Raw genomic sequence first — 16,108 nt, forward strand, 5'->3', positions numbered from 1 at the left:
TGCTGAACGTTTAGATAGCAACCCCTTGCTACAGAGCAGGATTCTTGTACTTGCGTTAAATATTCAAGTGATGTTTTAACTCATTCTGTTTCCTGGAACAGACAGATTATGGCACAAAGCCTTTATGATCATGCAAGAAAACAATACACAATGTATATGCTTTAACAATGTAACTTTATTTAGTAATCTCACTTATGGTAAGTGTATATCATATATATACAGATTCTCAATACATTCTGTGGACGCCTGATGTCAACAAAGAAACCTTTACTTATGTAAATAAACTTAGAAAAGTGTACAATATAAAAATCCGAGTAAACTGTACATATTTGTAAATCCACAGAATTTCATTTTGACTACATAGTTTTTAATTCAAAAATACAGAAATATTAATTATTATTCAAAAAGTCCTATGTAGTAAATATTACTTTGGTACACTAAATAAGCAACATGTAATGGAAAACTGTTTATAATGTACGAACAAAATAATTAAAAATGCAGTTTTATAACATTAGATACCTTACAGATCACTATAAGGAAAAATGAAACTTATGCTAGACACTGGTAAAACTTTACAGAAGGTCTTTGGAACTCCAAGAAATATATGTGTATAATGTTTAAATTTCAGTGAATCAACAGTATGGCCCCAAATGTCTTTTTAACTTTCTACATAATTCATAGAAAAAGTATTATACATTTACTGTAATTCATTACAAATTTCTATCTACCAATTACTTTCATTTTCAAATGATATAGATCTACATCAATTAATATAAAAAGTTGTTCATTACAACCATATATTACACTTTGGTATGATAGTGCTGAAGAAAAAAATGTTATGCAGCTCGTGAAAAGTAACAAATATAATAAAACAAAACCTTGGCACAGTTGTAATACTGTTCATAGATTTGTAAACAAAATATTATGCAGCTGATGAAAAAAAATTAATATAATTAACAAAACCATGGCACGGTTGTAATACTGTTCATAGATGTGTAAACAAAATATTATGCAGCTGATGAAAAAAAATTAATATAATTAACAAAACCTTGGCACGGTTGTAATACTGTTTATAGACGTGTGGACAAAATATGCAGCTATTGAAAAGTAACAAATATAATACACAAAAGGTTGGCACTGTTGTAATTGTCAACAAAATATGCAGCTAATGAAAAGTAACAAAAAGTAATACAAAAAAGGTTGGCACGGTTGTAATACTGTTTATATAGACGTGTTAACAAAATATGCAGCTAAAGTAACAAATATGATACACAAAAGGTTGGCACGGTTGTAATTCTGTTAATAGACGTGTAAACAAAATATGCAGCTAATGAATAGTAACAAATATAATACACAAAATCTTGGCACATTGAAATACTGTTTATAGACATGGTAACAAAATATGCAGCTGATGAAAAGTAAAAAATAGTTTGTACAAGTTTGTAAAAATCAATAATAATTAAAATGTGATATTACACAAAGATCAAATTTGTTGTGAAGAAATTCATTAAAAAAAATTGTCAGTAAAAATAGTTGGTTTCAGTAATTTCTCCAATATTATCAAAGTTTCAACAATAACAACAATAAAGATTACAAGAATCATCATTGTAAAGTATTTCAACTTTATTTTAAAGGTTAATACCATATCAATACATGTGTTCCCTGTTAGTGTCAAGTTTTGACAAGATGTTATAATTGTATTGATCAGTATCAAAAACATTCCCCAAGCATTTAATGTCTTGATTTAAATAGTAACAATGTTTTTTGTTTGTTTCATTTTACGCCTTTTACGTCATATAGGCGGGTAGTTTCCTAACCATCGTTTCTGGAGAGTTACACCAGTACTAGACTTCCTTCCTCCGTGCAGTAACAATGTTTAATGGAAAAAAAAACAACAGCATATAGACAACAGAAAAACAGCATATATTAAATGTCAACAACAAACATAACATAGCAGCAGAATATACTGACTAGAAGGCAAAATTTGACTAGACAAGAATTTTGCATTTACAAGAAAGACATGCTATGCTGATGACCTCAAACATTTAAATTAGCAACAAAAAGTATAACAAGATAAACAAATGAGCCGCTTAATGTAGTTCTGACCCTTATCACATTTTAAAAATACCTAGATACATATTGACTTTCAATCAGTGGAATAACTTATATGCAGATGAAGTAAAGGTTTGAAAATGTAAAATAAAAGTCATTTATTTTATGCTTTTGAGTGTATTACTGATGTATCCGTGAAAAATATATTTGATAATTTCACAGTGAAATGATTAAAATTTCAAACTTTTCTATGATAGGAGAGTACTTTTTAAAGATTTTATCATCATTCAAATTTTTTGAATTCAATAAATAATATCATGGCTATTCAAAGTTGATTGTCAAACTTATTTTTCAGCCCAAGACTTCCTGTATTTATGAGAAATTGGACTTAAATTCAACTAAAATTGATGTTAACAGTGGGGAAAACAGATTTAATATTAACGTTGAGGAAATTTCATTAGCATAAAATAAAAAGACACTTTATTGTTTGTTGTGTAAGATGTAATTTTATATCATTGAAGGAACTTTAAAAAACAGTGTTCTCACGAGCGCATAGCCACTCATGAGAATACTGTTTTTAAAGCTCTCTTGATGATATAAAATTTCATCTTACACAGAAACAAACAAATATCCTCTATAAATTTGCATTTTTAAATTAAAAACATGTCTAGTCACTTCCTTCATTTTCTTCAGGTAAGGTCTCTGACACTTTGTTTCTTGCTTTCCTTCCCCCATCGCGGTCCCGCGCCCCAGCCAGCCACTTTGAAACCTCTATTTCAACATCCTTCCTCGTTGCAGCCTTTGTCGGCAAGTTCCTTTGGACACATTCTACAAAACAAGCATTCTTATCCTTAAAGAATGAAATGAAGTGAAATGAAGGTATTGAAACCATTCAAAGGTCATAAGCCACCTTGTAGCATTTTGAGCAGTATAAATTGGAATATAAACTAATTCTGGTATGTTTTACCAAATATAGATGTTTGTTTCCTGGTTTTCATAGCTTTTAACAATATTTCTGTGATATCGCTGCAGTCAGTTGTAAGCTGAGATCATCTTATCGGTGTATCAGTAAAGAATGTTAAGGTAAGCAAATAACTTGCTTTACAGGAAGGTGATTTCTGTTTATATTATGCATCACAACACAATGCATGGGATCAAAACCACACAGCATGTAAAATATTCTCTCTTATTAATTCCATAAAAGCTAGTCAAGCATTTTCCTTCATTAAAGCAATACCCGAAGACACAATAACAAGATCTTGGATAATATATCTATTTTGAAGACACCACTTTGCAAATTTGTAAAATATCACTTACTATACAATACATTCAGTATCTAGAGGCCCACAAACTTTTTCTTCCCCTTCAGCCACTTCATATTGTACATTCTTGCCAGTTCATTTGACATGGTTTCTTTCATCAAGCGGTCAACAGTTTCCCGTACATCTGCCATACCAAACATTGAGAGGAACCGCACCTTAAATAAAGCAGAACATAAACTTTTTTTAATGTTTATTTTAACACTACTAAGTGATGGGCTGCAACTCACCAAATGACAAATAATTGTCAACTGGACCTCAAAAACATGATCTGCCAAGAAAACTGTTTGGATTGACAAATTAAAAGATCTTTTCTCATATATTTACAGCCTAGGACAACACCTTAGTGACTTGTGCCTTTATGTTTGCCCCCTCCACCGAGTGTTATGGGGCACATTATCATTGTTTTTTTTTATACAAGAGTTTATTCAATATCAACAGAATAATTTTTGATAATATAATAACAGCTCAATTCCTGGATTTTGTGGGTACTAGTCATTTTCCTGGTATTTTGAAAGCTGCCAGCATTTTGATTAATGAATTGACTGTCTTGTCCTAATTAATAATTAATGTTGAAAACGAGGCCAACTGCCCATGTCTTGTGCTCATGGCTATTATAGCATATATAAATAACATAACTGTGTAAATATGAATCAAAAAATTAAAACATGCCAGTTTTTAATTCTGAAATTAATGCAGCAAAGTGTTTGTCCACTGTGCAATATTTTCCAACATAAATATAGCAGAATGATTATACATTATCATCAAGTGCTCACCACAGACCATTATGTTATTTCGCTTTTAGGCCAGTGGATATAGGGTATACTTTTTTCAGTTACTAATGGAGCAACATACATGACTAACACTATGCTTACCACAGATGAGAGCATTTTCTGATCTCCCAGAAGCTCATCCAATGCTTCTATCTGCTCAGGATAACGAATAGGGAATGAGATATCTTTCGGAAGTTGCAGCGGTTGGTCATCTGCTGCTGACCTTAACAGCATTCGCTGCACCATCCTCTTAATTTCACGATTCTTCTCTCGCATTGTCTCCAAGACTCGGAGAATCTGTGTAACAGCAGCTGAAAAAAAAGGATTCATAATAATTCTAGGCCATATACTTTTAGAGCTATGTGAATTACAAATGAGCCATGTCACGACAAAACCAACATAATGCGTTTGTGATCAGCATGGATCCAGACCAGCCTGCGCATCCATGCAGTCTGATCAGGATCCATGCTGTTCGCTTACAAACCCTATAACAAGTAGAGAAACTGATAGCGAACAGCATGGATCCTGATCAGACTGCGCAAGCTGGTCTGGATCCATGCTGGTCGCAAACCCATTATGTTGGTTTTGTCATGACCCGGCTCAAATGAAAAAAATCCAGTATTTTAAATTTTTCCTTGGCTTTAACAGTAATTAACGCTAAAATCTCAAAAGGATTGTTGAGTATGCAAGGTCACAAAATGTGAAAATGATAAGAAATCATGAATGAAACTTAACATATTTTTGAGCCTAGGCATGACCGCATGTCATTTTGTGAAAATAAACATTCTTGACTCTTCCAGGGACCGTAACTTTGGATAACAGTAGTGGGGTCAGGCAAGAATATGCGCACAAATTCACATCATGATAAAGACTAACACAAGTAATCATCAATTTCTTTTGAATATTTTTTGAACTAGGGGCGTCACAAGGTGAAACTTTCCATTTTTGGCTGTGTCACTCAATCCAGCTTGTTATAACATTTACTGACTTGTTTTGAGAATATAACATTTAATAAGTATGTACTGTAATAATAAATATATTTATAGCTCCGAAGTTTATACTTACTGGGCCCAATAATCTGCCCACGGAAGGGTGTATCAGAAGCACCTTGTATTGGAGAAGCACTTTGCACATCACTGCTGGCCTCTCGCAATGCCTGTGCAGATAAGCGAGGCGGAGATGAAAGTAGGCTTTGTGACTCTTTGGGCGTTGTTGCTTGGTCAATAACTTGTGGTGGCCTACTCTCTGTGTCTGTCTCATTCTCATCAGTGCCACTATCCGATTCATACAGCCTTTTTGATGGCCTATTTACAATAAAATGAAAATACATTAATAAGTAATTATAAAATACATATACATTAAGGGAGTTATTGCGCCAAGTGTCAATATGATTATGACCCGTAATCGGCTGGCAAACATGTACTAGTCTATGTTTACGTACCGAATTGTTGTGCCGCAATTTTGTCTACCAAGGATTTTTAGCACGAATGCGTTTGTTTCCCCGATAGATATTTCATGAACGGGAAGGGCTAAATACTTGGGGTCGGTCCCATTTGGAAGCTTAATACAAACATGAAAGTGATAAAAGATTTTTTTAATTGTCTGGACAATTGTTTTCACAACGGCCCGGGAAGTGAATCCCTTGCTTGCAGGCTCGAATCTGGAGTTTCTGGCCTTCTCTTAACTTATAGTATGTTTTTAAAGGGGGGTATAATTTACAATTTTTTTCGGTTTTTGATTTTTAAAGATGAACACAGGTTTAATTATCTATCGGGTCATATTTTTTCTTCCCAGGTCCGATACTCGTGCCTGTGCAACATAGGGCTTGGTTGGTACTTGGAAAAAATTAGTCCTATAAATATGACGTCGCTTTGAGATATTTTTGCTTCTGGGCAAAGCAACAGGCTTGACCGACAAAAACTATAACAAGCCTGTAACGTCTAATCTACTGGACTAGGAAAAAATACTTGAATTTGTAATAATAAGTATTTGCATTTAATATTTTAAAATGCTTATGAATGAAATATTGGTACAAAATGGAAGGGACTTCTAAGGCTAGGAGGGGTCACTGGATTTCAAATGATGGTGTCCCTTTAAAAAAGGATCTCTTAAAATTTAGTCTAGATAGAAACAATATTATTAAAATGTTAGTGTCGACTCCGGCACAGTTAAGTTATTCAACAATAACAACTATACACATCCATAGGTCTGCTAAAGTGCCTAATAGTGGGCGTAAATTCTAGAAAATGTCGCAAATTAAACTGACAAAAACTATCGCGAAATTACATGGCAAAGGCAAAAACAAAAAATAAATGACGTTTACACTTACCTACACACACAATAAATCTGTAAGGATATAATATGAAAGGTCGTTATACGAAATCGTCGTTAAATGTTCCGAATTGAAATGAAATATTGTTTTCGTGTTCAATTTTACAATTTAACGTTTCAATACACAATTTGATTTTAAGCGGCAGCGGAAATCACGTCTGCGCATGCTCGAAATAAATTTTTCATCAAATGCTGATTTTTATAAATTATTTCTGAATTAATAGTCTAAAAACACATTTTTATTTTTAGATTATAAAAATTAAAACCAATATAAAAACTAAACAAATTAATTTCTCGCACCTGCTAAGGCATGCTAATATTTATTGGGTTGCCCGAATGGGACCCATATGGGTCCCTCATGGCTTGTATATATGTTAATGCTACGATTTTTATAAAAGATAATAGCAATTTATGCCAAGGTGGTCACACTATAGCTCAAAGTAAACAAGTTCTAAATAAATAAATAAACGAAAAATCGTTTTTCCTTATAGTGCTGTAATATGGGACCCATATGGGTCCAATATGGGCGTACCCAAATGGACTTGCCCATATTGGTCCCATATAGGTCCAATATGGGCATACCCATATGGGCTTGCCTAGATATAGCCCATATGGGTCCCATATATGCATGTTTGCTGGGCTTGGTTAGTTCGTTTCAATTACTGCATAGGAAATGTTGCTATCGAAACTGATGACGGACGTGAAAATCGCTTCAAAATATAAGTGATGAATCACCTGCTAAAAACGATTCCATTTAAAGATTACATGTATGATCGATAATTGATGTGTTGCCTTTTTATCTGTTGGTTATAGGCACTGACCACTTCGTACAGTAGTTCTAAGAGATGATATGCGGTATTGATCATTCAAGGCTGTGTGTTAATTAAGCTTGGTTAGTTCGTTTCAATTACTGCATAGGAAATGTTGCTATCGAAAATGATGACGGACGTGAAAATCGCTTCAAAATATAAGTGATGAATCACCTGCTAAAAACGATTCCATTTAAAGATTACATGTATGATCGATAATTGATGTGTTGCCTTTTTATCTGTTGGTTATAGGCACTGACCACTTCGTACAGTAGTTCTAAGAGATATGACAATCGTATAAATTCTCTGAACATTCGATCGTTGAATATGATAGAACGCTAACAATTGGCTTAATAACAGTTTAATAACAGCACTACTTAAAACAAAAAGCCTTGTTAATCAATCAAACTATGTACATGTATTTAAAATATGACTATATAATTAATATAATTTTTAATAATCACAGATTTGTATAAATAATTATGTATTTATGAACTATGCATAAAACCATTGAGGACTGCGATTAATTATACAATATACAAGTCATGTATAATAATGGAATGTATGGGGTTATGTGTGGTAGAGTATGCTCATGAGGGATAATGCTCTAACGCCCCCTAGCACCAGCTTATATAATAATATTGGCTGTATTCTTCAATTCATAAGGTATTAGAATTAATGATCACAAAGCGAAGAGGCAACATTTAATTGGCTATAATCTGTCCACGCACCTATTTTTAACATTATGATTTGACCCAATATATTATTTCTTCAATATTCATATTTCTCTACAAAATCACTCAGATTACTTCTAGGGTTAGGGTTAGTATTTTGGGTAAGGGTTATGTTTAGAGGGTTATGGGTTAGTGTTAGGATTTAAAACATGGATTATGCTGCGGACATATTCTAAAAGTGCTCCGAGAGCAGTAACAATAAAATGGAAAATATGTACACACCCGTGTTCTCTCTGTGCTAATCAGATCGTATCAACCGCCATATTTATACACTGTCAATTTGGCAGAGAAGCTCAAAACAAATTAAAATGCAAATAAAAACCTGGAAACAAAGTGATTCCTCGGAAGCATTAATCACAACAAAATAACATGAAAATTGCAGGCTTGTTTTGATTGAGTCTGTCCATGAGGGATAATGAATAAGTGCAACATCCCTCACGCCCCTAGCACCGGCTTGAGAGTTCTCAATTCTCAACACTTAATAGTGCTGGCATCAATGATCCCGAAGGACCAGAAAAATATAACAACACTGAAGTGAAGTACGGGACAACTTTTACAGTTGCCACACAGCACTTGATATACCTGCAAATGACAATCCCAGCACATATATAAAGGTTTTATTTTATATACTATCACAGGACCCTGGTTGTATCTCGCCTATGCAGGCACACTTTTCGATGACATTCCGCCGACGGTCACACTTCGTGGCTTCGCAGACGACCATACTATGGACAAATCGTTTTCTCCAAATATACAAAACAGTGAAAAGAATACAATAAGTGATTTAGAAAACGCTGGCGAAACAACGAACAACTGGATGAATTCTAATAAGTTGAAAATGAACACCTCAAAAACCGAATTCATTATGTTTGGGAGTAAGCAACAACTTACCAAATGTGAAACTAAATCTATCAAAATTGTAAACGATACCATCAACAAAGAAAACTGCATTCGATATCTTGGTGCTTTCCTCGACGAAAATTTGAACTTCAAAGAACACGTAAAGCGGAAATGTAGAACTGCCATGATAAATTTTATGCGGATCAAAAACATAAGACAATACCTCACAAAGGAAGCGACAGAGACTCTTGTGTTATCTTTAGTAATGTCTCACTTAGACTACTGTAACTCCATCTTATACGGTATCGCAAACTGTGATTTACAAAAGATGCAAAGGATTCAAAATATGTGTGCAAAGTTAGTTCTTTCAAGATGTAAATATGATAGCTCTAAGCAAGCTTTGTTCGATCTTCACTGGCTGCCAGTAAAGGCAAGAATAAGTTTTAAAATCTTAACTTACATGTTCAATTGTTCGAAGGGAAACGCACCAGATTATCTTACTGAACTTTTAGAAAGCAAATCTGCAAAACGAGTTCTCAGATCATCAGAATGTGTTGACAATTGTTACAATGTTCCTTTCAATAAGAGAAAATCTTTCGCAGACCGTAGCTTTAGTTACATTGGACCTAAACTGTATAATCAATTACCGACAGAAATCAGAAACAGTAACACTATAGAAGCATTCAAGAGAAATCTTAAGACCCACATGTTCAGGGACTATTTCAACTTGTTTTAATTCAAAAGTGAAAAAAGCGCAAATGACGTTTGAAATTTTAAAATTCATAGCTGTGATATGTAGTATATTCTAAAAGTGATTTTTCAATGTGATATTAGTAATCTTTTATCAATTTTTTATTATTCTTGATGCATGATATGTTCTTAACTTGAATTGATACCATTTTACTCATTTTCATTTAAAATCATTCAATAATTTCTTAATATCTGCTCATAACACTGTAACCATTTCTTAATAGTATTTTATTAGAAGTATTTTATTATCATTATTATTGCTGTACAACGCCATTGAATATGAATGTTTTGTAAAAATAGGCGTTTAAGTAAATAAAAAGTTTCAAGTTTCAAGACCATAATTATAAGTCTCTGATATTATTTATGATAATTGTATGTGCTAGGATTTACAAATATACAAATAAATTTATCTACAGTCCTACACCCATAGGGCTTTATAAAGCAAGTGTGGTTTTATTCTGTTTTTATCTATTTTATATACACCTCGTACTCTATCTATTCAAAGTCAGGCGGGAGATGTTTCAGCTGAAAGAGAAGGACGTCTACATATTCATTTTTGATAAGTTTTAGGCAAAGATATTATGCCTAGCGAAGATCTGATCAAAATTGTTCAAGAATAGTATCAATTATACATTCTAATAAACAGACAAGCCATACAAACACGAACATTCAGTAATTATTTATTGCAAATGTTTCGGCTATATCCCTTCATCAGTGCAAAACATGTTTACATTTTTTTAAAATTATAAATTCTAGGAATTTACATAATTTCTTCTACTATAATATATTTTTCTATATCTGTCTTTCTATCTACCCCCGCAAGATTTTCACAAGGTAGGTAGGTAGACTCTATGGTATGTTAGTATTTTGGTAGGTTTGAGGACTGGCAATAGCTAAATTGTATGTGGACCGATGGCCTATATGTCCTGACTACGCACCTGGCTTAGCGACCTAATATCTGGAAATCTATAGATTAATGTAAGTTTTTTTACAAAAGCTGTGTGTACATGCAGACATTAATTTTGAACACGTACTCTGAACACATAATAAACATTATTAAATTTTCAACTGAATTTCTAGACTTAAAATTATGTCGTGGGGTAGCACTCTGCCAGGACGTCGGACGATTTTGTTAACTCATGCAAACCTCATATGCAAAGAACTTTTCAAAATATGTTATAAAAATATTATGAAGATGGCCCTTTTTTGGAAAAAGTACAAAAAGTACAAAACCGAGTCAAAACACAGGTGCGGTCAAGGCGAGAAAAAAATATCAGGGGCGAACCTGTATTTAAAGGGAAATAAATCATGCTGTCCGCTTGCTCATCAGCGGGAACGAAGTGAAAACGAGGCTCCGGAGATTTTCATAACGGAGGCCAACGGTAATTATCTTAGTGTTCATGTAAACAATGCTTCATTATAAGCATTTGTTATAACATTATACATTTCCGTGACAGAGACATCATCCGGACAAAGCTGCAACGGCGTTATGTCCGGCACAGCTGCGTAACAAAGCGAAAGTAAGTGCCTCGAAAAGCAGACATTTTCACGAGGCTTTTGCGTTTACATCCGAAGCATAACAAAACATCTTAGGAGAATTTCGATTAGAATATACATTTTTTTGAATTTGCTAAAGGCAGATCATGTGGAGGAAGATGCACTGTGATCGAAGGTCTGCTGTATCTTTCTTTATTGTTTAACATTTATGTTTATTTTGTGCAGATTAATTAGACGGTGTTACGGTATAATTTGTATCGTGTAACTAATCCATGTGGTTTTTAAATATTTGAATTGACAAATGTTGCATTGTTTTGTCACTAATGCGGAAATGATCCATGTGACAATTCTTACAGAATAGTTAAAACTTTCTTGTGTTAAGTTAGGCTTAAATAAAGGTGACATAAATTATAGATAATGTCTGATAGATCTATCTATTATTCAAGGAAATATGGAGTTGCAAGTTGGGAAGATAACTCTGATTGACTGATAATTTAAACTCTTCAATGTTATAGTAAGTTTAGTAATGGTGGGATAACCTGAATAAGTAAGGCATGAATGTTCTGTTGTGACCATCAGACCACGTTGCATTTTAGTAATTGACATTTAGATTTAAGGTGGCGAGATAGCTCAGTTGGTTAGACGGCTGTCACTCCTGAGGTCCCGGGTTCGATCCTGTGTTACACCCTTGGCAGGGCTTTTTTTCCTTCTATAGCAGGGGCCGGTATAGGGCTGCTTCCCCAAAGAAAAATTCTTTAAAATCATGCAGTTTTCCCCAAAAATTGAATTACATAAAGTTTTTTCTTCCCCTTTTGCAAATATACCGTGTATTTTTCCCCCAAAATTAAGGGCTGGGCTGCTTTCCCAACCTGTGAAAAAAAGCCCTGCTTGGGATTTTTCATAGACACTTTCAGTGTTTCCCACCTAACTAGAGGTGTACTGGTAAGAAATTCAGGTATTCCTCGCATGTATTAGTACTATACACTGGACATTTAAAGAACCAAGGGGTCTTTTAAATAAGAGCTAAGGACTGGTTCGCGGATTCCCTTGTATCTCATAGCTGTATCTGAAGTGAAAAGTCTATAGAGTTATGTCTACGACCCTGAGGGGTTTGACATTAATGGAAGATAGATTGATAGACAACTGAAATGAAGTCAAATAGGGCTTTTTATGCAGGGGCGCTTACCTTAAAGTTGGGGTAACATGGTATTCTTGTTTCATGCATAAGGGGAAGAAAACATAATTTAAATTAATGAATGATAAACCTGCAATTTGACTATTTAAGTCACTAGATGGCGCTGGGGCAGATTTTCATGGTATTTTTGATATGCTTCACATCTAACAGCCCTTTTTTTTGAAATAGTGAATTAACCAAGAAGTATTTTGCCTAAAACTTTTTGTGTAACTTCTTTGCAACATTTGAAATAAATTGGAAGAGAAAATTTCATAAAAAATTTTCTTAAATGTACTTTGTGAGAAAAATATCAGTTAACTGTCAAAAATTTGAAAATCCCAGTGCAGAGTAAATGGGTCATGAACAGAACCTCAGATTGTAAACAAATACACATGTATGGCAGTGTAGAAGCTTGAAATATTACTGTAGGCATCTGTTTGGGAGGGGAGCTGATCAGTAATATTCTGCTATAGTGTTTGTTTACATCAGCTAAATTTAGCACATGTACAGCGCCCCCTGCATGAGTGATGGTTATTTTATATGATAAACATGCATACAAAATTCTCCCTACCAGGGCAGGGATTTTGTGGCTTTAAGGAAAAAAGCATGATTTTTTAAGAATTGATTAAGGGGAAAAATACTTTTTAAAAGCTTTTTTGGCATTGGAAACATAAAAATATATGTAATATGGAAAACTAATTGTATAATAGTATTTATAGAGCCACTTTGGCCATAATATATTCTAAAATTGTCTCATAGGATCCAGAAAAAGCAATTGATTGATCCTGTTTAATTTTATTAAAGATTTTTTCTTATAGAACATTTAGGTTTTGCTAAACATTTTGTCAACAATTCTTAGCTAAAACCATTATTTAATCTTGGATTAAGTAAAAAGCACAAAAAAATGAAAAGAAAAACTATTAAAAATTAGGACACTCAACTACAAAACAAGTTGTGTATGAATGTTAGTGGATATGTTTGCAATTACTTGCAGCAAAACCTACATATATTGGAACAGAACACACACGTTTGATCAGTACCTGGCCACTGGCAATTAACCAGATTTTTTAAAAACTTTTATCAGGTGATAAGGCAATGGATCAAGATATGGAAGCTGATGAATTCTTCCCAGATAAGTTGATGCCAGAAGCTGAATCTGTGGAAACTTCCGTTGATATAAGTAAAGATTCTGAGATTGTAGAGAAATGTGGTGCCCAGGCGATTGCTGGTGAAAGTGTTGTCAATGGTAATGATGGAGGCAGGGTAATTGAGGATATGGAAACTGATGAACCAACCTCAGTACCAGGTAAAGTGAACATATTTGTTCTAGTGGTATTCTTTATTGTTTTTTTGCTCACCTGAGCTGGCTCAGGGTGAACTTTTAGGATCATTAATGTCCGTCGTCGGTCGTTCGTACACATTTAGTTTGTTAATACTCTAATGGTCACATTTTTGCTTCAATTGTCATCAGACTTAGTCAGGATGTTTGTCCAAGAAATTGTTCATGATTCATTTAGGATGTAAAACTAGGTCACAGAAGCTTAGAATAGAAAAATCTTCAAAACACTCAAGTGGCTACTGTTTAGGTCCAAATATATTTGAAATTGGTCAGAATGGTTGTTTTTATGATTTCTAGCTTAAGTTTGAATATAGGTCTGACACTTTGGGTCAAAAACTAGGTCACAAAGCCTAACTATAGAAAAACCTTGTAAACACTCTAGGGGGTACTGTTTCTGTCCAAATATCATGGAAATTGGTCAGAAAGGATGATAACATGATTTCTAGCTCAAGTTAGAATGTTGGTCATCTGGGGTAAAATAGTAGGCATACAGCCCAAATGTGCGAATGTTTTGTTTACACTCTTGAGATAATATTTTTCATCCTTAATAACCTGACAATTTATCAGAAATATTGTTTGTATGATTTCTAGCTCAAGTTCGAATATGAATCATCTGCGGTCAAAAACTAGGTCACACAGCCCAAATGTTGAAAAACCTTGTGAAGACTCTAGAGGCTACTATTTCAGTCCAGATATCCTGGAAATTGGTTAGAAAATTTCTAGCTCAAGTTGGAGTCAAACAGCCCAAATATTGAAAAGCCTTGTTAACATTTTAGAGGCAATATTTTCAGCTCAAATGTGCTTGATATTGGTCAGAAAGGTTATGTTGATTTCTAGCTGAACTTTGAATATGGGTCATCTGGGGTCCAAATATGGAAACACTTTGTTTATACTATAAATGTAATATGTTAATTCCAAATGTCATGCTAATTTGTCAGCAAGGTTGTTAAAATATTTCTATGTCAAGTGAGAATATGGGTCATCTTGGGTCAAAAACTAGGTGACAGCCCATATATATGGAATAACCATTATTTACATTTGCACTATTTCAGGTGCAGATAAGAAAGTGATATCAGTTTAAGATTATGAAATTTTATCTGATTTTTCTTTATTGCTAACAATATTAATTAAGAGCCTTAATAATCAGGTGAGCGATATAAGGGCCATAATTGCCCTCTTGTTTATTGTAATATTTCAATTTCACAATTTTTTTTTCTTTTCTGAAATTTGACTAACTATATTGAATATTGAAGCAGTATGTCATAACTTTGCAAAGTACATGTGATTATTAGTATTTTGAATTTCAATGGACTTCAGCATTTCACCATGTAAAAATAGCTGACTGCAGTGATGAAAATTTATTTAAACTAAATATACATGTAATTAAATTACATTTATACATTTGATAATTAACAGTACTATGTGACAAGTATACAATTATTATTCACCATATAGTATAGCTTGAGAAAGCTCAATTCATTATGTGCATATGATGCAGATTTCAAAATGTTAGAAAATAGCCATTTTATTTTGGCCAAAATTTTGGCAATTGATGGTAAAACAAAAAATCATATTCTTGATGTTGATTTATTGTTGTTAAAAGTATTAACAGTTAATTTTTGAGGTCTTCTTGTAGAGATGAATATGGAGACAGAAGGATGCAGTTCAGAGTTGCCAAATGATTTAGAGGAGCTTGTCACTGAAACAACAGAGGAAGAAAATAAAAACATAAATGAAGAAGCAGCAGCACCCAATGAGGTAGAAACATTTGGACATGATTCAGGTGAACCAAAACCATCTTATGAAAATGTAAACCAAGAGGTTAATGAACAAGACTCTAATGATAAAACAGAAAATAACCAAAATGACATTGATAATAATCTAGATCTAGAATCTAATAAGCCATGTGATGATGTTGCAAGTGCTAGTGTAGATGAATATAATTCTAATGCTGATGATATAAAACAAGGTGAGGAAAATAGTAATTATGCAGAGGACACTTTCAATGTTAATGATGAATTGAGCAATGCAAATGAAAGTGAAGAATTGAATAAAGATAATGATGATGTATTGGATTTAGAAGAACCATTAACGCAGAGTGAAGATACTGAAGTTGTAAGTGGTGCAATAGTTAATGATAAAGAAACAGAGAATATTGATGAAACAGTAGGGTTAGTTGAAGACAGAAACACTGAAGCAAAAAGCATTGGAGATACTTCTCCACATATATCGTTTCCACAAAATATAGAAGATATTTCAGAAGATAGTTTAAAAAGTAGTAACCCTGACAAAACTGATCAGTTTGGAAGTATAGAAGGTACATCTGGTCAAGGCAATGAAACAGAGTTTAATTTGAATGTAGAAACTGGAAAAAAAGATCTTGTTGATGATGATGATGATGAAGAAATAGTGCTTATAGATACTGGTGAAGATAGCACGGATAACCTGGGTAAATAAAGTTAAAAATTTGATTATACAATTAAATTTGTT

The 16,108-nt window shown here is 33.4% G+C and overlaps 2 protein-coding genes across 2 annotated transcripts in view; one reads left to right on the forward strand and one right to left on the reverse strand.

Moving 5' to 3' along the window:
• Window positions 1-155: 155 nt before the first annotated feature.
• Window positions 156-6,467, reverse strand: LOC132721002 (uncharacterized). Its single transcript, XM_060705250.1, has 4 exons — window positions 5,210-6,467; window positions 4,247-4,455; window positions 3,370-3,529; window positions 156-2,880 (listed from the first exon to the last, which is right to left on the reverse strand). The coding sequence occupies exons 1-3, from the start codon at window positions 5,472-5,474 to the stop codon at window positions 3,389-3,391; spliced, it is 615 nt and encodes a 204-aa protein (XP_060561233.1). The 5' UTR covers window positions 5,475-6,467; the 3' UTR covers window positions 156-2,880; window positions 3,370-3,388.
• A 4,406-nt stretch (window positions 6,468-10,873) lies between these two features.
• The window catches only part of LOC132721003 (zinc finger MYM-type protein 4-like), a 37,985-nt gene continuing 32,750 nt past the window's right edge, over window positions 10,874-16,108 (forward strand). The window contains exons 1-3 of the mRNA XM_060705251.1: window positions 10,874-10,990; window positions 13,364-13,585; window positions 15,255-16,067. Coding sequence (XP_060561234.1) covers window positions 13,375-13,585; window positions 15,255-16,067 — 1,024 coding nt within the window. The 5' untranslated portion in view covers window positions 10,874-10,990; window positions 13,364-13,374. The remainder of the gene's footprint in view (window positions 10,991-13,363; window positions 13,586-15,254; window positions 16,068-16,108) is intronic.

Source organism: Ruditapes philippinarum, unplaced genomic scaffold (genome assembly GCF_026571515.1).
Source record: "Ruditapes philippinarum isolate M1 unplaced genomic scaffold, ASM2657151v2 ctg2169_1_1_1_1, whole genome shotgun sequence".
NCBI lineage: Eukaryota > Metazoa > Mollusca > Bivalvia > Venerida > Veneridae > Ruditapes > Ruditapes philippinarum.